Here is a 27779-nt window from a genome sequence, read left to right on the forward strand (position 1 = left end):
TACAGAGAATGAGCTGGACCTGATGAAGATTTCAAGAAAACCAGGCTGTAGTGTGTCCTTAGATTAATTGTTGCTAGCCTGAATTAAATCTGCAGACGTTAAGGGAGTCAGAGCAGACTGGCATCAGTACTAACAGAAATAGGCTTTCCTCTTAGACAAAAATTTATATTCCTGATCCACTTTGCATAACACTTTTCAACGCCTCACAGTAGAAACCACTCCAAACCAAAATTGTTATTAAGAAAGATTCATTCAGTGAGGGGTTTCCCCCTTCTCCCATGGCAGAGGGAATGCAGCAATTATGTTCATCTGCTGGCTGCATCTTTCATAAGTAGCAAAGGATGTGAGACCTGGCAATTTTGCAGCAGGTGTCTGTTACGTGCAGAAATACATGATGTATGCAGAGTTAATCCACCGAGTGCTCTGTTGCACCACGTTGTGACAGTCACTCTGTTCACACAGCCCTCAGTAACGCCAGCGGGAGTTCCAGGCACCAGCACAGGGGTTTTGCCTATTTTAAAGGATGGAGATTTTCCATCTCCAGTGGTTGATTTCAGTGCACAAAAGGCGTACAGTGACTTAGCATTTACAGGGTCAAACTCAAAGCCTGTAGGAGATGAGTGATTCAGCTTATTGGGATGATTCTGGACCTGACCCAAACAGGTTTTTTTAGATACAGTATCTAATGCAGCATAAGGCCAGGAAAGGCAAGGAAACTAGATGCTCAATTTTATAAGGCTCTGAATGAGAGGCAGGAAAACAAAAACCCAAAATTTCAAAAAAACAACCATCAAGTTTGGGCACCTCGTTTTTCAGCCTGCCTAATTTCAGAAAGGCAGGAGGTGGCAGATGCAAGAAGTGCAGTACCTGCAGCTCCTGCAAAAACACGAGAGCAGTAGCCCTGTCACATTCATAAAAAACAAAGACAAATTGCTGCCTTCCCCTCCTCCAAAGTAAGACTTTTAAAATTTTATTTCCTTTCAGCCTTAGAAATCTGTGTGTTGGAAGCACCTTGCTCCTGTTCTGTGCTTGAAGCTGTGGGTGACTCCGCACCTCTCCAAATCCAGAGTACATCCCATCCAGATCTATTTCCAGAGACTGTTGCACCTCAAAAAAAAACGATTTGGGAACCTGGAACAACTCTTTCCTCGCATGTTGACACCTCTCACACTACAATTATTTATGATCGTCATGATTATGATTATGGATTTATTTCCATTTCTGCCCTGTGAATGGCAGATCTCTAGCTTCAAATAGAGGTGCAGGGATAACAAGGAAGAGCGCTGCAATTCTTTTTACCAAGTGAAGGGTTTTTGTTTGACAGCTTCTGTGGGACTGTTCAGGATCCCAGGCTTGGCTGTGGGTTTGCTGTGGGATGCAGAGTGCAGCCCACACCCCATACCCACCTCAGCCAGCCCCATTTTGCTGCCATTTGGGCTTCCCACAGATCCCCAGGACAGCAGGTTCCTGTCTCACCCTGAGACAACCTGCTCTCCTTGTGACAGAGCACATGAGTCCATGTGCCCATGCACAGGGCCTGGGTTCAGCCCAGAAACCAACCACCTTCCATTGGGAATGAGGTCTCAGCAAGCCCTGCCTGCAGGGCCCTGCACATTGACTGAAGACATTTCTTAATATATCCCATTTCTAACAGCGCTGCCCACTCTCATTTACAAAGACTGTGTCATTTGAGGTTAAACATGCCTTCAGACTGTAGGCACGTGTACTTCCAACTGATTTCAAGGGGAATTTGCTGCACTCGACAGTGAGGCGGCAGATGCAGCAGGTCGCCATGGAGCCATTTCGCCCCGCTGCCACAAAATGGAGCAGGAGGAATGGTTCTGACAAGAGGTGTGCAGGGAGAAGTGGCAAAAAAAAGCAAGGAAATACTGAAAAAATTTGGTCTGAGGACTGTGTTCTGTGCAGCAAGTTGTTGGCATGGCCACAGCAGATTACTCATAAGGGTCTTCCAAAGCAAAGTGGTCTAGCCCCCAAGTGTGGCTTTGGGAGGGGGTGGGCAGAGTTGTGCTTGAATTGGAATTGTAACCAGAACCTGTCATTAGCCGCACAAACTTGCTTCTTCGACACTTCCCAGGTCTCGGGGTCAGAGCTAACATTTGCTAAGTCAACAGAAGTCCTTCTGTCAGCATTAGCTGGCGTTTGGTCAGGCCTCCGGCAGGAAGGGGCTGTCTGTGGAGATCAGCGAAATCAATATCTGAATATACGTGTGGCTGACATGGATTCCTGTGAGTGTCTGTCAACATTTTTTGTTTAAGTTAGTAAATAGGATGTGTTTTACTCCAAAAACATCTCCTGGCTGGCAGTGAATTTGAGAAACAAAAGTTGATCAGCATTAGTGTTGGCCTGTTTTTCCTGGAAGTGCTTTTCCCCTTATTTCTCACTTCTGGTAAGCGCTGTGCTGGGGAGTGACCCAGGCAAGAAGTCACATTCCTACACAGCAGGTGAACCAGGAACTCGCTCCCAGCGCTCGGCAGGTATGCGGAACGCAGCCCTACCCGCACCCCACGGACCCACACCAGTGCATGCAAAAAGGAGCAGATGCTTGCAGGTACAGACGGCCATGAAGTGAGAGCATGGCACTTCAGGATGGCAGCTGAGCTCTCAGACACTGCTTTCTGCAGTGCCCAATCTGTGTACATCCTGACGTGATGGCTCACCGCCTGCACTCAGCCCCAAAAAGCAACTGCGTTTCTCCAGATGTTGTTGCACACTGCACCAAAATCAAACAATTTTAAAAAAAAATTTAAAAAAAAAAAAAAAAAGCAGGTCCAGTTTTCCATCTTTTTATTTATTTAAACTGTACACAAATGTAAAATACTTCAACAGCAAATCTAAGTGAAAATTGTTTGGTTTAAATTATTATGGAACAGAACCTAAAAGGAACTTTATTAAATAAACATAAAAATTGGATTTAAAGGATGCACATCTTGTAATGTATTCTACAATAGTCATTTTTTTTTCACTCTACGTTCCATGTGCGTATGGTATAGAAAAGACACTGAATAGAACAAACAGAATCCATTTTGTACCCTGAAACAATTGGTAGGCCTCGTGAGGGATTGCTCAGCATGACTACATGATATATGATGGCTTTGCCATCTCATAAAAATTATAACTAATATGTTGGCCTCTTTGGTTCCAAAATTTTATGTATAATACATTTAACTGTATTCATTTTTTGCTGCTATAAAAATAACATTTTTTTCAAATGGCAGTTTTTTGACTAATCATGCAACTAAATCAGTGCAAACATTAAAAGCAATCATTCGCTTTAAAAAAGAAGCAAAAGATTTAATTTCAAGTATAAAAAAATATAAAAAAGTCATATCATAAGTCCAGTTTTGTCTAGTATGGGTCAACACTTTAAATTGCATAGCTCATGCGGCACCTGTTTACCTAGATAGTGAGCAAAGATAAGTGCACTATCAAGTACCACTTTTCAAGGCATTGAAATTTGCAAGTGCTATTATACGTGCATTCAAGCAGTTTGCAAGTGCTATGCTGTATCATTATCTTCTGATCTTTATGGCCATTCTTGACACCTCCTGGTAAGGAAATTGAAAGCACTCTCCTCTCTCCTCCTTTCCAAGACTCGTTAAAGTGTTCCTTGCCTGTTACTAAATGCACTGCATTTTTCAGAACGTCTCCACTGCGGCACTGTCGCTCCTGTGCAGGGTTCATTGGTTTAGCCGTGGTAGCGGCCGCTTGTTTGCTCGCTCCCCACACGACAGCTCCTCGCCGAGTCCCCCGTCGAAGAACACAGAATGCAACTCTGACTCTTTGCTCTCAGAACAGTGAGAGATGCTCACGGTCAACACAGTCCAGATACGGTGTCAGATTCCCTTCTCCAAGACACAAACAGGTACAGCCATCCGCGGGTTGCTAGTGGTCAGTTACAGCATCAGACCCCGCCACAGTCCGATGCCAGAAACACAGCAGCTGCGTATCTGTCTGTCTCCTTCTCTCTCTCAGATGTTACCGAAGTGGAAGTGCTTACTGGAAGTGCTGTAAGAAGATACGGTTTTCCGTGATGCTTACAATTAGATAAATTTAAATTAAGAGGAAGTGATCACCTACAAAGGCAGGTGTCCTGCAGCTTCCCACTAGACCTAAGAGGTGACAGTCGACTTTTTTTTCTTTTTCTTTTTTTTTTTTTTTACTCTCTCTAAGTTTGGTCATTTCGACACCTGCGTGCAAGAATACGTTGTGCTCTCGCAGTCTGTGCTTTTGCCTGAGCAAAGGGAGCTCATTTCGGTCTGGCTTTGCTGGCAGGCGGGGATACAGCTGCGCAGCCGTCCACTCGTACTGGCAGGCATGTAGGTACGTCGTCACTGGTCACTGACTTCCTGCGCTCACGTCCCTTTCCCAAGCTGCCTCGTGTCTGTGTGTGTCTGTGTGTGCACGAGCGCGTGGTTGTGTGTGCGCACGGTGCGCGTGTGTGCGTGTGTGTGTGTGTGTCTTTAAGATATCTCATAGCATTAACTTATAAGTGGTAGGATATATAAGTGTCCAAGATCCACAAACTGCCACTGTCCTGACACCAAAGTGAAATGACTTCTTTTTTTTTTTTTTTTCGTCAAACTTTTCCACAGTGACTTTTCAACACTGATGCCTGGATACACAGTGAAACTTCCTCCAACACCATCTCGTACGGGAATGTTCTCTCTCTCTCTCTCCCCCCAAAAAAACACACCTCAAATCAAGCACAACCACATTCTTCCACAATCATATTGGGAACGTCCCTTTTCACAATGTTGTATTCATCATCAAAGTACAGCATTGACATTGTGCTAAGTTTGGTTGGAATGCAACAGGAGTTCACGGTGCCCGGGTTCAGCCCCCGCATTCGGTACTGATTCACGACGGCGGTGTGAAAGGAGGAAGCCGACCCCGGGACGCCAGCCAAGTAGGCCGGGCAGCTCCCTTCACAGTAATTCCCATAGTAACCTGATGGTGCTATGATCCAGTCATTCCACCCAATGAGTCTAAAGTCAATGTAAAACTGTTGCCTGCAACATAGATTGGTCCTGCCATCGCACTCCAGGCCTCTTTTCCGGATCCTGTGTTTGTTATCAGTGAGGCGGGCTTGCACCACTAAAAAAGGCCGGTGGGATTCCTCCCCGGGGTCCACATAAATTGGCAGCACTGAATACTCTTCACAGCCCTCACATTGAACATCCAAGTTCAGTCTCCTTTCTCCTCTCTCAAACAGAGCCTGGATCGCCTCTGTCATGGGAAAAGTGTGCCAACCACTTCTTTTGAGATCGACTTTCTTTTCAACCACATTCCACTTGTTGCTAGTGTCCGGGTCTTGGAAATAGACTTTGACTCTTACTTTTCGCCTGCTGCCTTTCTCTAAGACATATGGAAGCAGCTTCAAGTAAAGCCACAGGCTGGCTTGAACGACAAACAAGTTCTGGTTCCCTTCATTTGAGATGAAGAAATAGAGGCGGACTCTAGATGAGGCCAGATCGTCTGCAAGATAAGGAGAGATCAGCAAGATTAAGTCAAAAAGAAAATGTATCTTTTGTATGATTCTGGGTTCAGCGGCAACGCCGGAAGACAGCTGATCGAAAGGGAGATGGGGCTGCATCAGCCAGAAGGCATGCAATGAATCTGAGAGCCCCGATCTGCAATCGAAACAAGCTGCCGGGCTGCAGCCGAGTGGGTCGGATGCACTGCCACCAGCCAGGGCTCTCCCAGCACTGGGTTTCTGCAGCCGGAGAGCTGCACGGACACCACGACAGCATCGTGAAAGGTCTGGTGCTTGCACTGCCCTATCTCGCTGGTTTAAGAATAGTTTTAACTTTCAGCTCTTGGCCGATTCTCACAGCGAGAGCCCTTTCAGCAACCACTGAAACGTCAATGCCAAACTGGGGATTTTGTTTCGATTTTCACATACTCTCACGGCCGTTTAGCAGAGAGGATCCACAAGATAGCGGGAAAAATATTTCAGTAACATCCCTAAGTCTTCTACAGATGAAGCAAAGCCCTCCTAGCCTGGTACAATATCTGCCATTCACCATCCCAACCTCTGCCTTTCTCCTCGCTGCGATAACTCGCCTAGAGGCGACCAAATGAAGCAGCCGCTCTCGCTGCACCACCACTGCTGACTGCTCCCCGTGAACTACTCAGTAACATCAGAATTCCAGCAGTGACATTATCCCAGAAAACCAAATGTCACCAAATGTCTGACATAACCCATTATTTGTAAACACAGGTGCTGCCGCATGCATTGCTGCAGAAACACCGGTGTCCCCGCTGCCGTTCTGCACTGTAAGTCCCAACCAAATCTGGCGTAGGTGATGAATGTGCCTTTGCAGCAGGGACGGTAATGCTGGTGCTTGAATCACAGCCTTGCAGTCGCTGTTTAAATTACTGCTGGAGAGGCATTTTCTCATCTGTCCTTATCTGTTTGACTTCTTTCTGCACGCAGCCAAATGAAGATTTCTCTTCCTTTTGTTTTCCTATGAATCTCTGTAATTTTTGTCAATGGTTTTTTGCACAGTCAGTGTCTCCATTTGTTACCCTAGATGCCTTCCCTCCTAATTCGCCTGCAGGGCCCATTCCTCACCCTGTAATATTTCAGGGACAAGGAATTGTCACTGTGTTTCTGTACATCTTACATCGAGGCAATATTCAAAGTGTTCATTGAAAAGCAAGTGGAAGAAGCCCACCCCACACCTCCCACCAACAGCCCACCAACAAATAACAACACCATTGCTTATGCTGAGAACACCTTCTGCACGCTAATAAATACACAACTTCTTTATAAACTGTGGTGACAGTGACAGAAAAAGAACAGTACAGCGTTGCTGCACCGATCCCCATCGCTTGTGTTGCACGAGATTGTGTGCGCCCATCAATTTTGTATATGAATATAACAAGCATATGTATAATGCAACAGATCCCATAGATACTGTACATGTATATGCTTTGCTAAGTGGGAGGGTAGATAAAGAAGGTGAGTAGGCAGCATCCAGGCTAGAAAGAGATTTATTTTGTGGACAAATGATCTATAGATGCCACAGAGTGATAGAGAGGCAGAGAAATGAATCGAGTGAAAGAGCAATGAGGGCAAGGAGAGATGGGCAGATAGACAGCAGGCAGCAGTGCACAGAGCACTGCAGATGTGCAAAGTTCACCAGCACAGCGGCCACCTGGGTGAACTGCTGGGAAGCTCCGCAAAGGGACTCAGTGCCGTGCGACCGCAGGGGCGGCGTGGGATTGAGGCAGCCAGGACGATGGGGATGGATGATGGGGATGGCACAATCAGTACAGGGACAGACGGACAGAAGGGAGACAAACAGCAGCGGTAGGAGGCAGACAAGGCCAACACCATGAATGAAGGCTAAATACGTGGGGATGGAACAGCCAGGGAGGGCAAGCAGACCTCAACAGACACACTGCGGAGCAGAGGAATTAGAAGGGTATCAGCTGCAGTGAGGGATGCGAGGGATGGAGTGGGACAGGCGGAGAAGGGACAGCGGGATGCAGGGGACAGAGGCGAGTGGCTGGAAGGAGCGCTGCAAGGAGACCCGCAAGGGGACCCGGCGAGGGGGCTGGCGGGCACAGGGGCACGGGACAGCGGGGCGTTGGGGGCCGGGGCGGAAGGGGTAGAGGCTAAGGACGGGCCGATGAGCCCAGTAGCCAAGGGCCCGCAGCGGGCAAGGGACGGGCAGCAGGGGCAGGCAGGGGACGGGCTGCGGGGCTCGGGGCAGGCAGGGCAGAGGACAGCGGCTCGGGGCCGGGCGGCGCCCACCTGTCTCAGCGAAGCTGATGATCTCGGAGACGGGGTCGTGGGCCGGGGGCCCGGCGCTCGCCTGCCCGTCCAGGCTGGGGATCTCGACGCGGCCGTCCTCCCGCACCTTGCCGGCGTGCAGCTTGCGCAGCGCCGTGACCATGGCCGCCTTGGGCACGGCGTGCGTGATGTTGGGCCGGTCCCGCATCTGCAGCCGGCTCAGGATGTGCCTCTTCACCGCCTCCAGGAAATCCCCGTCCACCTTGCCCGGCTCCTCGGGCCGCCGGAAGCCGCAGGAGGTGCATGTGTCCTGCGGGGAGCCCCCGGCGGGAGCCGGCGGGGTCGGGGTGGCGGCGGCTCCCAGCAGCAGCAGCCCGCAGGCCAGCAGCGCGGCCAGCACCCCCCGGCGAGCCGCCCCGTCCATGGCGGAGGAGCGGGGGGCCGAGCTGGGGCCGGCCCGGAGCGCCGCAGGGAGCCCGTCTGCAGGCAGCGCCGCTCCGAGCGCTCCGCGGCGCGGAGGGGGCGGCGGCAGCCAAGCCGGGGGCCGCAACCGCTCCGCGCGGGGAGGGAGGGAGGGGGGCCCGGGGAAGCGGCGTGTGCCGCCGGGGAGGCGGAGGGGGGAGGCCGCCCGCGCAGGCAACCGAAGTTGGGGAGGGAGGGAGAGAAGGGGGGGGAGCGGGGGGGGGGGCGGCGGGGCTGAACGCACCGAGCGCCCGGCTCCGCGGGGGAGGGGGACGGCAGCAGGTGAGGGGGTGGCCGCGCAGCCCGGGGAAGGAGGGAGGGGGAGCGGGGCCGGAGGTGCGAGGGGAGCCGGGAGCTGGGGGAGGCGGCGCCGCGCTGCCCCGGGGCCCCGCGGCGCTTCAGAGGGGCATCCCCGGGCGCCGCCGCTCGTGGTCCATCGCTCGCTTCGGCAGGGTCCGGGCGGGCCGCGGAGAGAGCTCTTTAGTCCGGCGTCATTGAGGGGGGTCAGGGAGATAACCGAAGCAGATTTATATACAATCCAATTTATAGCCTGGAAGGAGGAGGGGGGGTGGGGGGGAGAGATGCCACTTGTACCCCCCCGCCCACTCCGCCCCCGCAAGACAACAATCCACAGGCCGTGGGTGCGGGTCTCTGAGCCTCTCCGCCGCGCTCCGCTCGCTCCTTCCTTCAGCGCCCGCCGCTTCCCGACGCGCCGCCAAAGTTGACGCGGAGCACCGCCGGGGCGGGGGCCGCGGGCGGCGGGTGCGTGGCCGACGGCTCCACGGTGCCGAGGCGTCTCCCCGCGACGGCGGGATCGGGAGATCCGCGCGGAGGCTCCGGAGGATGCGGCGGTCCCCGCGCGGTTCTGCAGCGCTGCGCGGCCGCTCCGCGGGGACTCAGCGCGGTGCCGGCGGTCCCGGGAGTGCTGCGCGGATCCACTCGGTCAGCCCTGCGCTGCGGCTCGCTGCCTCGCTCGCTCTTTTTAAGCAATATCTCCCTTGTTGGTGGTTTGGGTTTTTATTATTATTATTATTATAAGTATTATTTTTTGTTGTTGTTGTTGTTGCCGCCGCCGCCGCCGCTGTTCCAGTTAATCTGTCTCTCCCTCTCTCCCTCCTCTCTCTCTCCGCGTCTGTTTGATCTCCGCTCGCCGTGCGCCGGCTCCAACGCCGCGTTTTGTTTTGGTTTGGTTGGGGCTTTTTTTAACGCGTCTGATGTTCCCTCGCGGCTCCGCAGTGGAAAGGCTCGGGGAAGCGGCTCGCTCCTCGCTTATCGGTCGCGCGTCTCCTCCTGCTAATTCCCACCCCCCCCCTGCAAAATCACGACATTGTGGCACTTTCTACTGAAACTTTTATACAGGAGTTAAAACCACGTGGGAACTCCAACCTATAACAGAGCCGCCGTGGGTTCCTCACTATTTGGAAGATTAAGTTTTTTGCCCCCCGGGCTATTACAGTAACTTCCTTATGCGGAGCTATTAACTGCGCTGTTCCTTTAACTCCCCCCGTTCCTCCCGGTTCCCGCACACACCCACCGCACCGCACCGCGCCGCAAGGTCCGACCCCGGCCGGGAGTTGGGTGCCCCCCCCGGGCTGTTCCTTTGCCTTTTAAGCACTCGAAAGGAGAAGGCATTAGAAAGTTTACCGTCGGGTTGGTTTTGCGACGGGGCGGGTGCGAGCGTGTGTTCGGTGCAGCGGGACGGGGGCTCTCCTGGGCAGCGCGGTGCGGTGAGGGGGACATAACGGGACCCCGAGCCCTGCGAGCGGGTTTCCCTTTGCGGGTAAGCCTCGAGGGCGGGGTAAGGCTCCGCTTCCCATCCGGCTACCCCGCAGCCAAGCCCGAGGGAGGGCGGGCGGGCCCCAGCGGTCGGGGTGAGCCGGCCAGGTGCACGCAGCCTCCGCCCCGCCGAGCTGCGGGTGCACCCCGGGGCCGCGCGGCCCCGCACCGCCGCGGGCATGGCCGGGCCGAGGGCGCCCCCGCGGGGCCGCGTCGGGAAGCGGCGGGGCGAGGGGCAGCGGGGCGGGCGGGGGGAGGCAGCGCGAGGCCGTCGTAACCGCCGCGGAGCCCAGCGCTGGCTTCGCAAAGGGCAGGAGCGCGTTTACAAGGAGCCGCCGCTTTTTTAAGAAGGAAAATAAAACTTGGGCAGTGTGTCTGTGTGCGCTGCACAGGCTGCTGTCACCTGTCACTAATAGAAGCCACCAGGGGCATAAAGAGGGTCAGTGAGGGATCAGCTAAAGGCAGAATCGCTATCCCCGTACCACCACCGATCTTTCTCTGGCTTTGAGGAGAGACAAACAGCGCCGTGGAGTACCATCGCATCGCAATCCCGGTCTGATCACAGTGATATTAAGGGCAGCGTAGCACACCTACACTGCATAAGGGGCTCAGAATTAGCGCCTGCATTTCGTGCCTCCTGCTAACAGGTTGTGAATGGAAAACCCAGAATGTAAAAAAAGAAATAATGCTAAAAATCCAATCACTCGGACATCCTGTAAGCTAATAAGAGCACGTGAAGGCGGCAGGCTTAGTGCTTCACAGTAATTAATTTGACAGCAAAGAGCTAACAAGAAAACAACAGCAGAGCAGTGGTGAGTGGTGCGTAGAGGTCACTGTCACATGAAAACTGAGGGTAAACATGGCCATTTTGGCCCTTTCCTGCTGCTGCTGCTTTGCCTTTTTTCCTCCTCTTTCAGCAAACTACGGGCTTTTTGCATATTCAGACCTTGGGAAGATGCATCCTCTCCAGCAGCTGCCAACAAATGAACGCACTGATTAATCTCCCCTTACTGACAGTGCGCTCAGGGTTCACTCTGAGGCTCCCTCCCAAGCGATGAAGGCAGCAGGGTTGGCTCTGTGCTTCGCTCAGAGAGCACAGCTTGGTGATGGAGCCATAGCACTCTGTTCATTTTCAGCCCTCAGCTCTCAGTTCTATCCCCTGGGCACAGACCTGTTGCTGGCACACCGCAGCTGAAGGAGCAGCACGGAGGTGGTAGCTTCGCACCCTCCCCACCTCCCCCCCGTCCTCTGTTTGCTCTGAGCTCATCTGCGTGAGGCTCTGCGTTCACACGCACCTCTCTAACCGGCTGCTCACCATCTGACTCAGGGTCATGCGTCTCCATGAGTTAAATGCAGGGGAAGCCAGGAAGGGAAGGGCCGGGATGTGTGCCGAGTGGGCAGTGCGAGGTGCTGTGCGAGGTGCAGCACTGAGGGCATTTCCTGCAGAAATGTCCAAGTCTACTGGACTGGAAATCTGATGCTCATTAAAGCTGCTGGTGTAAGGAGATGGGGATGCATGCCGTGCCTCAGCCTGTGCAAAGCAGTGTGCTCCAATGCATCGCACTGCTCCAGTTCTTCCCACAACCCTTTGCTGTCTTCCCAGGCCAGACAGTGCAGATGCTGCTCTGGGGGCAGGTCTGCATCCCCCAGACCAGAAGGATGCTCTGAAGCAGAGGATGTGGCCACGGCATAGGGCAGCTCCCACCCAGGGTGTATCTTCACAGTGCATGGCCACAGCTCTGGCCCCCACTATGATTGCTCCATCACCTTTTGTGCTCTTAAACCAGCAGCAACATCTGTTAGGTAACCTTCCTAATCCCTCTGAGGAAGGATTTTCTTTACCGATGGCTGAACTGCCTAAAGCTTCTCATATATAAGAGGCCTGGTTTGCACTATGAGCACTTGCCCTTTGATACCAGCAGACACAAGTTCTACTACCACAGGCATCTTTTTCTGCAAGCGTTTCCTCAAAATAACATAGGCTATACTGGTGAAAGCACTTTTTCTGCTCTTCTAGCTGTATCTACATGGAGGAGGTTGGGCATAGTGGAGCGCAATCTGTTTGAAATGGCACTTCAGAAGAGCACTGCTCTCCTGCAGGAGTTCAAGGGTAGACATTGGATCATGCACTGCTGCTCCACATGTGGAAGAGCTCTGTGCAGGGTGGCCGCTGTCATCATGCTTTAACTGCAGAGAGATGTGGTTACGGGGCTGTGAGGGCAGCGCTCTGTGTGAGATTTCTATTCATCCCTTCTTTCTCTTCTTAAGAAAGTGATTCCTCACTACCCATAAATGAATCAGGGAATCATTAAGGTTGGAAAGAACCACTAAGATCACCAAGTCCAACCATCAGCCCGTCTCACTAACTACATCCCTCAGTGCCACATCTACACAGTTCTTGAACACCTCTATGGATGTGACTGACCCCAGAGCTGACTCCTGGGAAGCACCAGTAGTGACCAGTCACCAGCTGGATTTAACCCCAATCACCAAATGCTTTTAAAACAACTGCAAAAAACCACTGGAAGTTTCAGAAGCACCTGAGATTTGTGGAAGGAGAAGGCCTATTGGAAGTCACATAGGTAAATGTCATTCTGAAAGGATTGGGATGTTTTCTGAACTGGCGAGGCAGACCCAACTCATGAGAAAAAAAAACAGCAAGAGGTTCCCTGGCTTCCCTACACTCCTTTAAGAACAAACACGTTCTGGAACAGCAGCCAATGCAGCCCAGCCCAGGTGTCAGGCAAGAAGGGAGACATGGAGGTCAGAGGGAGGACAGGACTCCACAGGACCCGACAGTCCCATCCCATCCCATCCCATCCCATCCCATCCCATCCCATCCCATCCCATCCCATCCCAACCCATCCCATCCCATCCCATCCCATCCCATCCCACTGCCCGGCCCCTTACCTGTGGTGTTGCAGGGCAGCGTCCCAACCTCTTCTCCACCCCTCGTGAAGGTTTGGATCCACACTGCTGCCCCAGGACACAAAGCGCAGATCCTTGTCCCAGAGCACAAGGCAGTGCCTTTCAGCAAAACGATGGCTTTGGTGTCCAAAGAAGAACCAAAGACCATCAGGTGGATACCCCTAGCATTCAGATTGTATCCACAGCTCTAGGATGGCCCAAGAGCACTCCTGTTTTCCTCACACGCTTTGTCCTCAGCAGCCCAAAGCCGTACTCTTATAGCCAAGCAGTGACTTCCTCTGAAGTTGCTTGTATTGACCTAAATAGGTTGGGGCGGGTGAGGACACACAGACGAGATGAAAAAGCCATGCTGGTTGCCCAACAAAGAAGTGTCTGCTTTGTGGTGAGCGCTTTTAACATATAAGCACTTTTAACATATTGTTAAAGAACACGATTTTCATGTTTAAGTTCACACCAAAAGCCTTGCAAAGGAGCAAAGACAGAGAAAATAAAATCTGCATTTAAGTGGTAAACAAAACAGTTAAAACTTCTCATAATGCGAGCGCCGCACACCGAGGCGATGCATTTCAAAGGCGACCGCTGTATTTCATCTGTGCACCCAGCTGTGGTACGTGGAGCAGATGAGGGACGTGAGTACCAGGAAAGAGCTGTGCTAACATTGGCTGTCCTGAGAAAAGCAGGGCGCAGGGATGGGATGGAGAGGCTTTGCACTGATTTTAAATAGAGTTCAGAAGCAAAAGATGCCTGGCATTTTGCAGTGCTGTGGGAGATGGAGCTCAGCAGCTCAGCTGCCTATTGGACCATTGGTGGCACCTGGCGAGCACCAAGCACAATTTGAAGGAAGCCAGAAGCCCTGCACTCAGGCTGATTTCCTTCTCCGCACTCCTTTTTCACAAGCCCTACATTCATTCAACCTTTGTTAAGTAGCTTTAAAACCAAGCAGCGTACAAGAATGCACCCTATTCAGAGTGAGGCTTACTGCATGGCCACAGTACCGACTGTTAAAAGTCATTTTCAGTCTCTTCACACTTGCCAGAATTTGTTTTCCGCGTGCTCTTTGCTGCACCAAACCCAAACATACCCATACAGTGTGGCTATTCAGTGGGCATGGTGGGGATGGGCTGCTGGTTGGACTGGGTGACCTTGGTGGTCTTTTCCACTCTTCGTGATTCTATGATTCTCTAGCATTTGCTTTCATGATGCTGAGAGGCATGGCTTAGGGATGGAGCTCGGTAGGTCAGGCTGATGGTTGGACTCGATCATCCAGAAGGCCTTCTCCAACCTTCACATGTCTGTGATTCTTCTAGAACACCTTGAAATTAAAGACCACAGCTCTGGCTGCCGCTCTCAGACCACTGAGATGTTCCTCAAAGATGCTGTAAGAACACGGGAGCTTTCCAACCCCACCATTTACAAGCAAGTTTTGTTCTGCTGCCTCCCTTACCCCCCCGTCTCCTCAGCAATGCCTTTTGCCATTTCTGAGCAACATTTATTGCTGTAGTTTCGGTCCTGGTGCAACGCTATCAAGAATAAATCACAGTATGTTGAAATATTACTATGAAATACACTACACAAGGGTAAGACGACAAAGAGCTGCTCTGAAGACTGCAAGAACAGAAGCACATGGATCACATTAAGCAGAAACTGGCCTGCAAGAGACATAGATACTGAGACATTAGGGGTGGTGCAAAGAAGGAACAGGAAGGTGTCTTGTTTTAGGGTTTTTTCTGCTTAAAAGATGAGAGAGAGGGCCTAGGGGAGGGGAATGCATGAAAAAGAAAAGGATGAGCCTTTTTTTTTTTTTTTTTGGCTACTCCAGGTGGGGTTTTCCTCTGTTTAAATGCTGAAGGACAGAAAGATTTTAAATTAAAATCTTAATAAATATAGCCCTGAGGCTAGTAACATTATTACAACCAAGATGATTACAGCAACCAAGCCACAAAAGAAATATATATATATTTATTTATTTGAAGCATAATAAGCCTCAATATTTAGCTGGGAGAAAGCTAGGCAGCTAACTGACTTCCAAACTAGAGAACTCTGCATTCTGCTGCACTGAAAGGATAAACTAACACTATACATACTTTGCAGGGTTTGGTTTCTCTCCTGTTCAGGATAGCATGATTACTGCTTCTATTTAAATACATACATATATCTATATAAAATATGATGTATATATATGAATCACAATGGCTCAGATCACGTGTGTGAAGGCTGGCAAGAGAGAGGCCCAAGTTTGCAATCTGTAACAAGAGATATGGAGATCATTCAGTACCTTCCCTGTGAAAGAGCTTCCCAGGCCCTCAAGCTTGTTCCGGTGAACAAGGCGTGTTCTCCTTCAGATAGGTCTCCTCTGAGCCGATTCTAGGCTGACAACAAGATTCCACAGTTTGTTTGTGTGTTGGTTTTTTGTTTGTTTTAATTACAGGAATATTTTAATAAAGGATACGGGGATGCAAAGGAAAGGATACAAGCTGATAAAGATGATTAAATCATAGAGCAACTGCGGAGTGGGTCATGAAGTGTTATAATCCCCAACTCCCCTCTGCTTTCTGCCTCAATGTGTTAATGCATCACACTTTAGTACAGTGACACTTTCAGCCCTAGGTGGAAATTCACACATGATGAAGAGGTGGAGGAGGATTTCCAGATGGTCAGACCTCGGGGAGTGTGAAAAGGTGGGGGGAGGAAGGGAGAAACTGCTGAAGGAAATCGGACTTTGGTCACATCAGTAATTTCCAGCTGAAAATAGAATATTAAACAACAACAAAAAAAAAAAACCCACAAAACAATACAACCAATGATCCCACACCAGAGCCAGATGCACTCAGGTTTGGATGTTGTGCATAACAGCTCCTCACCACTGCTGGTCATGAAAGATCCCTTGAAACCACTGCCTTGTTTGTGGGCAACAGTGAAAGGTGCGAGCTTCATTTTCTAGGCTAGGTTTCAATGAGGGTACCACAGCATCCCAACATGGACCCAATTAGTCTTTTCATTCTCCCCAGCTTCTCTTTACTAGAGACAAGTGGTACTTGCTCTGAGTCACACAAGCTCAGCAGAGATGCATTTGGCTGCTGCGTGTCCTCCAGGGCCCCCTCCTGCAGGCCCACAGCTCCAGGAGCAGCAGAGGGCACTAAGACAGCAAATGCAAAGCATACAGCTCAAGGGTCACCGTGACAGCCCAGAACAGGTCCTGCTCTCTTCTGGGAGAGCATAACACAGCAGCTGCTGTCACACAGCAGGACTGCTCTAGGAAGATCTCATTTACTGCAGCCTTTTGGGGGAAATAGGAAAACAGTCATAGGGCATAGTTCAAGGTCTGCACCTCCTGGATAAGAGATGCTAGCATTGTGTGAGGAATTAGCACTGGGTGGTACCCTGCACAGCCACAGCTTCTCTCAGCTGTCAGGGGACCTTTAAGGTGGCTTATTTTGGCAACTTATTTTGGCAACTTATTTTGGCCAACATTGTGCGCCCTTGCTGTTTAAAGAGGTCCCCTTAAAATGGCATAAAAAGGAAACAGGAGGTAGGACAGCTCTAACCCCATTTTTTAAAGGCTCTCCTTCACCTCTGAGGTGTTCCTGAATCAGAACACTTCTTCTACCACAAACTGGATGCTGAAGATGCCAGCGGTATGCAGCCATGATGGCAAGCACTATTTTATTCAATAGCACCAGCATGAACACATCTCCTGGATGGTAACAAATTAAATGGACTGAAGAGTGGGGGATGACTTGGAGAAATGTCACAAAAAATGAGGTGGCTGCACAATATTTGCACTTTGAGGAACTGTTTGTTGAATGTCCACTCCCTGACACTCCCAGTAGAAACCACATCGTGCACAGAGGTCAGGAACACAAAAGAAAAAACAGAAGTGCTTTGCCCACATTCAACACCTGTAAAATCTGTGCTCTTAAATAAGAGGACTGTTCAGACGTGGTTAATTGAATTTATAGGTCAAAATCAGGGATGTTACAGCAAAAGATGAAGGAACATCAAGCACCTAGTGTAGTGGTGATTCCCATGAGGATATATCTGGGATGCTGAGGTGCCCGTTCCATGCTTCAGCAGCAGACCTGCAGCCTCTGAGTCTCAGAAGCCCAGGATGGATGCTACATGCTTTAAGCATCTTGTCATGACTGAATGAGCAGCTCTGACTCTTTTCCCTGATGGACTCAACACAGCAGGTGCTTTCAGCCTGCCTACCTTCCAGATCAGGTGTTCAAAATCACAGCAGTAAATATAATTTTTCTTCCTTTTTTTTTTTTTTTTCCTCTAGAAGAGCTCAAGGTGGGTGGAGAGTACAGCAGGCTATTTTTGATCATACCTTCATTTAGTCAGGAGTCCAATATCTCATGGAGGGGGGGTTCAGTCCCCCTCCTCTGCCTAACAGGAGTCCAGGAAGGAGCAGGCCATGAGGAGGTATGGAGACAGGGGTACTCAGAACCCCCTGCTGGGTCAGTGCAGCACCAAGGGCACAAAGTGTCCCCAGTAGTGCTCCAGGCAGGCTGCTGCAACAGGCACGAGGCCAGGCCTCAGGCTTTCTAGCCCACCAGCCAAAACATCTGCTAATACCTCATCCTCAAAGGAGGGGGAAGCAGGATGTTCCCCTGGTGAGCACACTGCCAGGAGAGATGTACTGACTTCCCCTGGGAGCAAGGAATAGAGCCATGTGAAATCCCCTGTGCTTGGCCCTCACCTCTTGAGCAAGGAGCACAGTATACACGGAACAGGGCAGCATTGACAACCCTTCTGCTTTTCTCTGACAAGAATGGATTCATGCTCTGTTCCTGGAGAAAAGCCAGAAGCTGAAACTGTGATGCTCAAGAGATGCTCAGCCCTTCAGCAAAGCAGGTTTAAGAGGCTGCACCCCCCCCAGCACCTGCTCCAGCAGCAAGGCTGCCTTAGTGGGTACCATGGCTGCCATGTCAGGTCTGACAAAAGAGGCAGAGATTTGGCATTTGTGTTGGCTGTTGAGAATAGGCATTGCAGTACCCCACAAACTCCCAAGTCCATTAAGTTTGCCTCCTTAACACTGCAAGGCAGTGCGTTCCCTCTCACCAAACCATCTCTGCAGTTGCCATGCTAACAGCCCCCAAAGCAAGAGTAGGTACAGCTGCCCCAGAGTCCAAATTACTGCGTGACACACAACATGCAGACTGCTTTGAGCATTACAGCAGACCAGGAATCACCTGCTCAAGGACTACATGTTGGTAGCTGGTGGTCTTCCCCATCTCTAACATGGCACCAATCTGCAGGATTGTTACTGTAGGCAAACTGCTCCCACCATTACCTAGATAATTTTATAAGGCTGAATTTGTTCTGTTTTACAGTAGCTACTAAAATAAACAGATGTAAGGTTGGAATGTAGAGCATACATTCAACTATGTATTAAGGATTGACAGTAAACAAGTGATTGATAGTTTACAGAGATCGTTCTTGCAGCAAGAGTACAATAGCTGAAGAATCAGCAGGTAGAAGCAGAGTATTTGCTTGTAGTGGAATGGCAGCTATGAACGAACATAGAACAAGAAAGTAATAATCAGGTCCTCATTTTTTCTGCTCTCTGAAAGGGTAGGGAGGGTTTCCACATCAGACACAGCCCCAGAGCAAAGCTGCCACCTCCTTCAGGCCTCCAGCTCAGGCCTCTCATGCAACTGACACAGCCCTGAATTGCCCTAGCAACAGGAGAATATTACTTATAAAAGTGCCTCAACTTCTGAGGAAAAGCCACTGCCCAGAGATTTAATTCTGTCAGCCAAAACTGGAAGAAAATGGAGCAGAGGCCTGGTAGCTAATTGCAAGTTACAAGCTTTGGCTTCTCACAATTACCAAGGTTGGAAGCCATCCACCTACCACCAGTACACTAAACCACATCTCTTTGTACAACCGCATGCAGCCCAAAGAGGCAGTGCGAAGAACAAGACAACCTGGTGCACAACAAGGACAACTCTATCAAATTTCTAAGTTCAAGATAGTCCCTCACATATATGTTTAACACAAAGTCCTAGTCAGACTTCCTAAAAAAAGTAAAACAAAGTGTGCACCTCTTCATCACAGACCTACTGTTCAAATGCTCCAAGACTATTTAATACCTTGTACTTCACTGGATTTGTGTCTCATGCTGAAAACTGTTCCCTCTGGAGCGTATTTCCCTTTTTCTTTCCAAAAAAGAACAAAAGATAAGTTTTAACTTGGTGTTGATGCAATATTCACCCCACCCAGAACAGTGTAACCAACTTTGAAAGCTCATGTAAAAAACATGAAGAGTAATTTTTTACTTAGCTCTTGTTATGAACAATTCAGAGATAAGAAACAAGGCAAGACACGTCTCAGCTGCAAGTGTGAACATGATCTCAACACTGCAACATTTTCCTTGCCCAGCTAGAGATGGGTTGGCAGCATGAGGTAAATGAAGGTAGGTTACAGGTGACAAGAAGGTAAAAAGCCTGTTATTAAGCTAGATGTAAGCAGTCCTGAAGCTTCATTAGGGCCAGGGAACTCAACCCTGGACATTGCACCTGCTTGGTTTTCTCTGAAAATTAACATTAAACAAATGCTGTAAAGTTGAAGCTAAGTTGGAGAGGATTCAGATGCATCTCTCCCTGCTCTCTGATTAGGCAGTGGCTGGGAAGAGGTGTCATGGACACATATCAAATTCTTTTCTTTAGCAGGGAAGCAAATTCCTATTTACCACCAGTTTCCCCAAAGTGCAGAGGGCACATCATCTGCTGTCCTCCAACCACAGCTGCAGATGATGAGGGAACTGCACAACTGCAGCACATTAAGAGGTGCACTTGAGCACTGACCTATTTTTGTTCATCTGCCACGGGAGAGACATGTGGAAACATTGTGGTTTGATGCGTTTGATTAAAAATATGCTAATGAATAAAGAAAATTAAGTGTATCCCTTGGGCTCCTGGCACGCTGCCAAGGCAAGCACTGGGACCACCAACAGGGGGTCCTTACGCTTCACCTTTTGCAAGCCTTCAGCTTCCAAGTGCAAAGGATGATGACCCAGCAGAAACAGGGCTTAAAGTCAAGCGTTGTGTGTCCTGCCTCCAGTTCTCTCCAAATGCCACAATATTTGGAAGATTTATGCCCCAGGTGCTGGAATCAGCAAGTGTAAGAACATCTTTGTTTGCATTGAAAAAAAATACTTCTACCATCACTGCTTGCAGAAAGCAAGCTTGCAGACATGAAGCAAGTGCACTCAAAAGGCTTGGAAACAAAAGACCATGAAAGAGAACTCCAAGTTCATTTTCTAAAGCACCTCATTATTTTTAAACCAAGTGTAGTTTTGGAGGCCTGACTGCTGGTTTTCAGACTCCTGAGGAAAAGCTGCAAGCACAGCCTTTATTCCCACACAGGAGAACCTCTGCCTGCCCTCCTCTCTCTGTGCTGCTCAGAGAAGGGGGAAACTATAAAAGCAAACTCAGCTGGTCACAGTGTTACCCTCTTCTCCACAAGCATTTGCTGTGCTACCATCATCACTCACAAGGATTTACTCAAGGTATCCTATAAGAACACTGTAATCTGGCAGCAGGGACAGGCAGATCACCTGCTCTGCTACTGCTCCTCAGGTAGGAAACTGCTCTTAAGTCTGAGGTGTCTGGCCCTCCTAGCATTAGTAATCCTTCCATGGGTAGTTCTTCCTAAAAATCTGAGTCACTCTCCGTCATACTGCAGCCATCAGAGCTGGAACTGGGCAGCTGGCAGTGCTTGGGAAACAAGTGTCCACAGTCTGGTGGCACTGCTCAGCACCTACTTAGAGCAGTCACCAGCAGCAAAAGAAAAGGAAAGAAGGGTCATGTCTAGCTAAGCTACCTCAACCCAAGTAGAATCAGGAAGATCTGAAAGTAAAGATTAACTTCCATGGACAAAAAATAAGCATCTCTATAAAGAAATAAAATTTGGGGCCCGGGAAAGGAATAGGTTCTCCCCCACAGCCCTGCCTAGGGTGGTAGCTAGAACTGCTAGATTTAAAACCACTTACTCCACCCTGCAGGCATCTGTTCAGCAACGGAGCAGGTCTTGGTTTTCCTAACTCCACCTCCCAGCAGGAAGCAAAGTTTAAACTTCAGAATGCTTCCATTCTGCACAAGGATCCTTTTGTCACATTTACATCTGACTTAAATCATTTATCTCAGGTTTTCTACAATGCTGCTAGAACTGAAGAGCCAAACACCTGGAAGTGAAAGTGCAGGCTGTCTTCGGCGGTGTTGCAATGATGGTTTTCATTTAGAAGCAAGAATTTGGTTATTTTTAAAGATAATTACTCCTTCCCCCAGTCCATAGTTGTTTTCCTTGTTTACATGTATAGCAGTGTAATGGCATCATTTTGTGGGATGGGTAATCATGTTACAGAGCACTCCGAGACCACAGGTTGAGAAATGCTCATCTAAAGAGCAAGTTCAGTTTATTGTATATGTTTTCCTTTCAAATAAAAAACAGCATTATTAAGCAGTAGGGAGTTACTTTCCTTGTCTCTCCGTGCTGCATGTACATACAGGTTTGTCCTTAAATTTGAGTATTTGGCCTATGAAGCCAGCATGCATAAAGCCTCTGATATCCTGAACACTAGACCTTAAAAAACAAATCCTATAAACCCTGATTATATCAAAAACACGATCCTGCCTCAAAGCCAAATAACAAAGCTCATTGAAGGTAACTTGCTGTAAACTCTGAAAATTAATCAACCTTATCTGGAAGGCAACTGCAAAGCACATGGTCTCAGTCATACCTCCGCATCTTATCTCCAGCCCCTTAGGAATCACAAGGCTTAGGGAGCTGCCAGTATCGCCCCCTTAGAACCCATTCCCACAGCAGACACTGAGTTTGCAGTTGGGAAGGGAAACTGGAGAACATGAGAATAAGTATTTTTATCCTGATATTCCCACTTCCAGAACTGAGGCTTTATACCGAGAAGAAAGAAATACCATCTTCACTTGACCACAGACACAAAGAGTTTTGTCAAGTACTGCACAGTCCTCTGGAACAACAACTATTCTCTGGCATACAAATTACTGCTCAGTGAGCAGAGCATACTAACACTGGCAGTGCAAACAAGCTTAATGCTATTGAAATCACAAAGCTACTGTCCCTTCGAGAAACTGGATGTTCTGTTGCACACTAGAACACTTAGACAAGAGTTGGCTCTTCCATTTGCATGCAAAAGGAAAGCTTTAACTTAGAGCAAGGCCTCCTACTGTTCAAGAAAATAATAGCAGAGCAAAGAGAAGATTCTAGTTCACAGGGATTTCTACATATAATTCCGTAGCAGATAAATAGCAGCTACATATACACTCATCTGAGCATGCTGAACAGCCCTCTCCATGGTAGAGCTGCTAACTCTGAAAGCCACAAGATGGAGCCAACAGTTCTCAGGAAGAGGTTGCCTGTGCCACCCGAGCAGGTGGAGCACTTAGCACACAGAAGAAACCACACCAGATAACTGTTCTGATTAAGGCAGAGCACAGGCAGCGTGCCTTCAACCTTTGTGCTTACGTATGTGCAGCCACTCACCAGTTTCACACTGCTTTAACTTGAGGAAGGCCACCTTCTTATGAGCACCTTGAGCGCCAACCTGACAGGGCTTGTTCTGGGCTTAGGGCACAGCGAGGCAGCAGCATCCTGCCTCCTATGATTCTTCATGTTACCCCCTTCTCTGCTGAAAAGTGTTTTAAAAATAGAGTTAATTGGAAAGGAGAGCTACATAAAACCACATCAATCTAAAACACAGGGCAAACACAACACAAGCACCATATTAGCAAGATTATGTAAACAGCTGTAATCCTTGTCCAGAAGTCAAAGGAATGTTCTACTTCCAACTTATAGAGCCACGTCAGAGAGTGCACTCATCAGATTTACTGTAAAACCCTTTCAGCATTAAGTGGCATGACAGCACAGTGAGTATGGCCCAGACCATCCTGTCTACAAGGCATCTCAGCTTAAGTTTGTTCATTACAAACCAACACAATAGCTTCACACTCAGACTTGACACCAGCTCTTCTGCACAACACTGCTTATTTTGTTATTTGCTCATCAAGATCAATCAAGTAAGGTGAAAAACTGTTTAGACAGTTGATGCAAGCTGTCTGATCTAGTCAGGTTGCAGAAAGGGAGCTATGGAAGTGAACAAACCATTGCAGCAGCTGAGTTCTGAAACATACATAAGCTATTTCACCAACGCTTACGTGAGAATCTTCAGTCACTTCTTCCTTCCCTCCTTCCTCACAGCCTGTAATACAGCCATGCTGCAACTTTGATTCAAAAAACACTAGTTCCAGAAACTGAAAATCAGTGGTTGTTTGGTTCAAGAATTTAGGAATCAAACTTACAAATACTGTAAAAAATCAGTAACAAACAAGTGTGGCGCCTGTTTTTCTTTTTATTATCAATGGTAATAAAAATCATTGTATTAGCACAATAATAAGTGATCTCTTTTATAAACATTAGAAATGTTTGTGCACATTAGAGACAAAGCTTTGAAGCTATGTAAGAAAAAAGTTGGCAACGCACATGATTTCAAAGCAGTCTTATTAAATCTTGCCATCACAATCACTTCCTCTCTGCTAAACCTCTCTCTTGGTGTTAGAGATAACACCTTTCCCTCCTAAGAGGAACACCTGCCATTCCTATGAAGTGTGGAGACCACAGTGAAAATCAGTTTTTTCTGTTGTTCTTTCTTCATTCTCCCATCTATGAAGTTAACAGGAGGTGAATATAGCAACATATGCTTATAGCAATTAAAGAGAAGCTTCTGTCTACATAAGATTTGCTTAAAGTGAGATGAATTGATGAACGGCATCATCTTTTTGAAGAAGAATTGATAGACCTGTCAGCCTCAAGCACAGGTTTAACACTTTGGAAAGTTTAAAAAAAATATTCATGGTGAGCATTTACTTCATTCCTCCCCCACTGCATTCCAAACAGCAGCTTCGTGCCTTAGACCTAAAGTATTAGCCAGATTGATTTCAACAGGGACTTTGGGTAGGTACTAAAGTCTTGCTAAAGTTTAATACCCAGTAAATGTGTGTACATCTTTCCTCACCAAGCCAAAGGTTTGCCAAGAAACTGCAGTAAAGGAGCTTTGGTCTGTATATAACACATGGTATGATGTCACTGTGGATGTTCTTCATGGTGTGTACTCTCATCTAGAGACAGCCTTTCTAGTCAGGAAAACTCAGCTTTCACATTCCTGAGTTTAACCTGCTTTTTGAAGTTGCACTTCATAGTGACTTAGCCTCTGTTTGAATGGGAGGCTTGTCTCATACACGCTTACCCATATCTGAAGACTGGAACACTTCAATACCCACAGCTACACCAAATACAAGAGATTACACACCGCAGTAAACAGTGCCCTGACTTTATGTCAAGCCATTATGCAAGAAAAACACTTGGCTGTGTGCTTGCATTTAGGCAAGCAAGTCTTGCATGACCTCCAGCCTCAAATATCCAGTTACTTGCCTACAGCCAATTTCAAGGAAGATTCAAGGCAGATTACACCAATGAAGTGAAAACGTAGCTTTTAATTACCTAACATGCAAAGGCTACTAGAATGTATCAGCTTCAGTGCCTTAAATTGCCTCAGCTAGGCAGCAAGGCTAGCAGGCAGCTATACACACAGAGCTTTTCCTGAAGACCTCCTTGTTCCATATACCTGATCTGTAAATATTTGTTTAGATTAGAAGCCAAAAGATACCTTTGTTCTGTTCACAGGAAACCCCCAAATCCAAAGGAAGCATTTCTTTGCCACTCCACATTCATTCCAGTCAACCCACCTCATAACTGATGTCCACTGAAACACACCTGGAAGTAATTCAGGAACCCACACTAGGGCAACGCACTTTTATAAGAACATGCATTCAGACACATCCACCATACAAGGTGGAGACAGCAGGATTGCAGTTCAGGGGAACAGTTTTCATTGACTTCCCGGTGCAAGCCAAAGCTTGTTGCCTGTTACAAAGCAGTCAGAGTAGCCACCCTGTTTACCATGTTTTCAGCTGTATCTGGAAAGTTAAATTGAAGCTTTTCAGAAGCACAGAAAAGGATACTGAAGAGCTGCTGAATTTAGCTGTTAGGCCTAGCAGTTCTGGTAAGAATGACAAGACCAGAGCACCGAAGAAATGCAGTACCAAGCCATGAAACAGCAAGCAGCTTCTTCTAAGCAAGTCCACCTCAGCACTAGGGCTTTATCTGTTGAGACAAAGTGATCTGATTGAAACCAGCCCACAAAGTAAAAACACCAGTGGGAGAGTGACTGTTCTAAACAGAAGTTCATCTGTCCTATCCAAATACCGTCACGTATGTTATGATTAGAGAGGTCAAAGGTCAAAGCATGAAAGTCACTTGAGTTAACAGTTGAGGCACTCACTGTTAGCTGTGCTGAGTTCACTATTCATATAGCAAGGAAAGCTTATTCAGTTTTGTGACTCACATTTTACAATCCGCCTCAGAGGGGCTTGACCTAGGTAAGCTTGTAATGTGAACTTAGCCATTGTTTATCCTTTAGGTTAATTAAGGACTTAACCTTTAGGTCTCAACTAAAGCCAAACCTAAGTGAGTGGTCTGCCTCCAGAAGTGGACATTCATGTGCTGTAGATACAGCATACACACAAAAATGGAATCTAAGTTCAAGAGGAACTTTTGTTAGAAGCTTTGACAGCTTTAAGAGTCCCACTGGGTGTTTAGGCTTCAGACACAGGTGGTACAGTTCATGCAGTTCTATAAGCCATCAGGCTCCCAGCCTCTGCCTCAAAAGCTACCCTCAGTTGGCTTTGTTATACCAATTATATTATTCAAAGGATTATTTCCAGACTTTCAGAACATTAACAGAAAATGAACTAAACTTGACATGAATGAAGATTACAGCACCTTTTATTTAGTACAGTTTCCCCAGTCCAATGAGTTGCCTGACAAGTTAAACTAGTTATGGAAGACAATGAGCGTGATAAATCCCTGTAAAACCTCAGACCAACAGAGGTTCTGATATCTAATGTTTTTTCTCCCCGAAGTTCAGAGGTGGAATGCACAAGAGCAATCTAGTACACGTTAAAAATGTTTTTCATCCTCAAATCACAATACTAAGTACTGAACAGTATTTGCTACTCCTTCACCTCAAGAAACAGTATTTGTTAATTTAGTGCTGCAGTGCGCTTCACTGAACAACCACATAGCATCATCATCATCCCACCAATAGTGCTTTAAGCATCTGGTTAAAAAGCAAGGTACAGTCACTACTTCAAGTCTGTCTACTCCTTTGAAATATCCATAATTCATTGAGAGACTCCACAAACAGAAGAGACAGTTACATTCTACAACAGCAACAGAAGTATTTTTTTTGGCAACCACACTTAGTTTAAACTGCATCAGAAAAACTCAGAAAACAGTTCAGTGAGCTGACAAGACCTGCTGAGTACTGACTTCTCTTCCATTTCTAGGCTGGCTTTTGTTGCTTAAAACATGACCACCATTGCATAACTGACAGCAGAACTCAACATGCATCTCCATGTGCTAGGTTGCTATGCATCAGAAACAGTACATATAAAATTAACAGTGAGTAACAGACATGGCAACTGCTTAACTTCATTCACTTCTTGCAAATAAGACTCACTAGCCAATTAATCAGAGAGGTAGCATGTACGCCTCACCTATTCCAAGACATGATTGTGATGTGAGCCATCCTTACTCAGCTTTCATTTTCAGCAGGAAATGGATGCAGATGTTCCCACTTTTCCAACATATTACACACTCTCCAATATAAACAGAACTGATGAACACTGATTTTCACTGTTCCAGTACCAGGAAGGGGATGAATGACCAATGCAGAATGAGCATAATAGCCACAATACATGGAAGAAATCCAGGACAGCACTTCTAGGAGACTGTGGCAACTATTCCTTCTGATGAAAAGCTTAGGCATTTTCTCATCCCATAACTCTAATTTAAGGATGAGAAGACAGAACATCAGGGAATGCCAATATTTAAGTATCTTTTCTGTATTATCTAAATAAGTCCAAATTGAGGCTTGATTCATGAATGCCATATTGACTGAACAGAACATGGAAGGAAGTTTGTTTCAAGTTGACTCAAGTGTCAGTTGCTATTTACGTGGAGCGTAAGAAGGAAACCAGCAAATTTCAATCTAACAACTCAGTAACCACTAACAGAAGACAGAGAAACTCTGACTAGTTGTCATCCAGCTTTTCTGCAGTTTGCAACATTAATAAGAGCAACAGTGAAAAAACTGTTTGAACCTGAACAGCTGTGCTTGTTAAGGCCAGGAGAGGTTCAAGAAACATATTCTGAAACATTAAACCAGGAAGTTAATATAAAAGAACTTTGTATAACCAAATTGAGGTTTCAGAACTACAATCATTCTATAGTTTCTAGTTTTGAAAGACACTGGGAAGACAGAGATAATTCAGTTTAAGTAGGCATAGGTTTTGTTGGATACCAGAAATGGTTTCGAAGTTGTTTTCACATTTTGAAGGTATGATATGCAAAGCAAAAGATAAGGGAGTCAATACAGACTTCCTTTCATGAATCCAGCCCTATATCCTTAGTGGTATCTTATCCATGGCATTTGTAGATAGATATACACAGTCTCCAAGCATCACAGTAAGCAACATCTTTCTTTAAAGCTTTTCTTGTTCTTTCCACTCTTCTTGCCATTCTTGTCTTTGTTTTCAGACATTTTCTTTGCTCTGATTTCTCTCATTAAATCAAAGAATACCTAGAGGGGAAAAACAAAAAGATTAAACAAATTCTGGCACCTGAAAACAGATACAGACGACTGTATTGAGCACATAAGTGATGTAGCACAACAAAGTACCTAGCAGCA

The 27779-nt window shown here is 47.6% G+C and overlaps 2 protein-coding genes across 5 annotated transcripts in view; both read right to left on the reverse strand.

Annotated features, from left to right (window-relative positions):
* Positions 1–2788: 2788 nt before the first annotated feature.
* INHBB (inhibin subunit beta B) lies at positions 2789–8285 on the reverse strand. The gene is made up of 2 exons (XM_052676414.1): positions 7784–8285; positions 2789–5496 (listed from the first exon to the last, which is right to left on the reverse strand). The coding sequence occupies exons 1-2, from the start codon at positions 8184–8186 to the stop codon at positions 4721–4723; spliced, it is 1179 nt and encodes a 392-aa protein (XP_052532374.1). The 5' UTR covers positions 8187–8285; the 3' UTR covers positions 2789–4720.
* A 17510-nt stretch (positions 8286–25795) lies between these two features.
* The window catches only part of RALB (RAS like proto-oncogene B), a 66631-nt gene continuing 64647 nt past the window's right edge, over positions 25796–27779 (reverse strand). For all 4 annotated transcript variants that reach the window (XM_052676421.1, XM_052676422.1, XM_052676418.1 and 1 more), the window contains exon 5: positions 25796–27671. In XM_052676421.1, the coding sequence (XP_052532381.1) occupies positions 27552–27671 (120 nt within the window). In that variant the 3' untranslated portion in view covers positions 25796–27551. The remainder of the gene's footprint in view (positions 27672–27779) is intronic.

Source organism: Tympanuchus pallidicinctus, unplaced genomic scaffold, assembly GCF_026119805.1.
Source record: "Tympanuchus pallidicinctus isolate F22 unplaced genomic scaffold, pur_lepc_1.0 scaffold15, whole genome shotgun sequence".
Taxonomy (NCBI): Eukaryota; Metazoa; Chordata; class Aves; order Galliformes; family Phasianidae; genus Tympanuchus; species Tympanuchus pallidicinctus.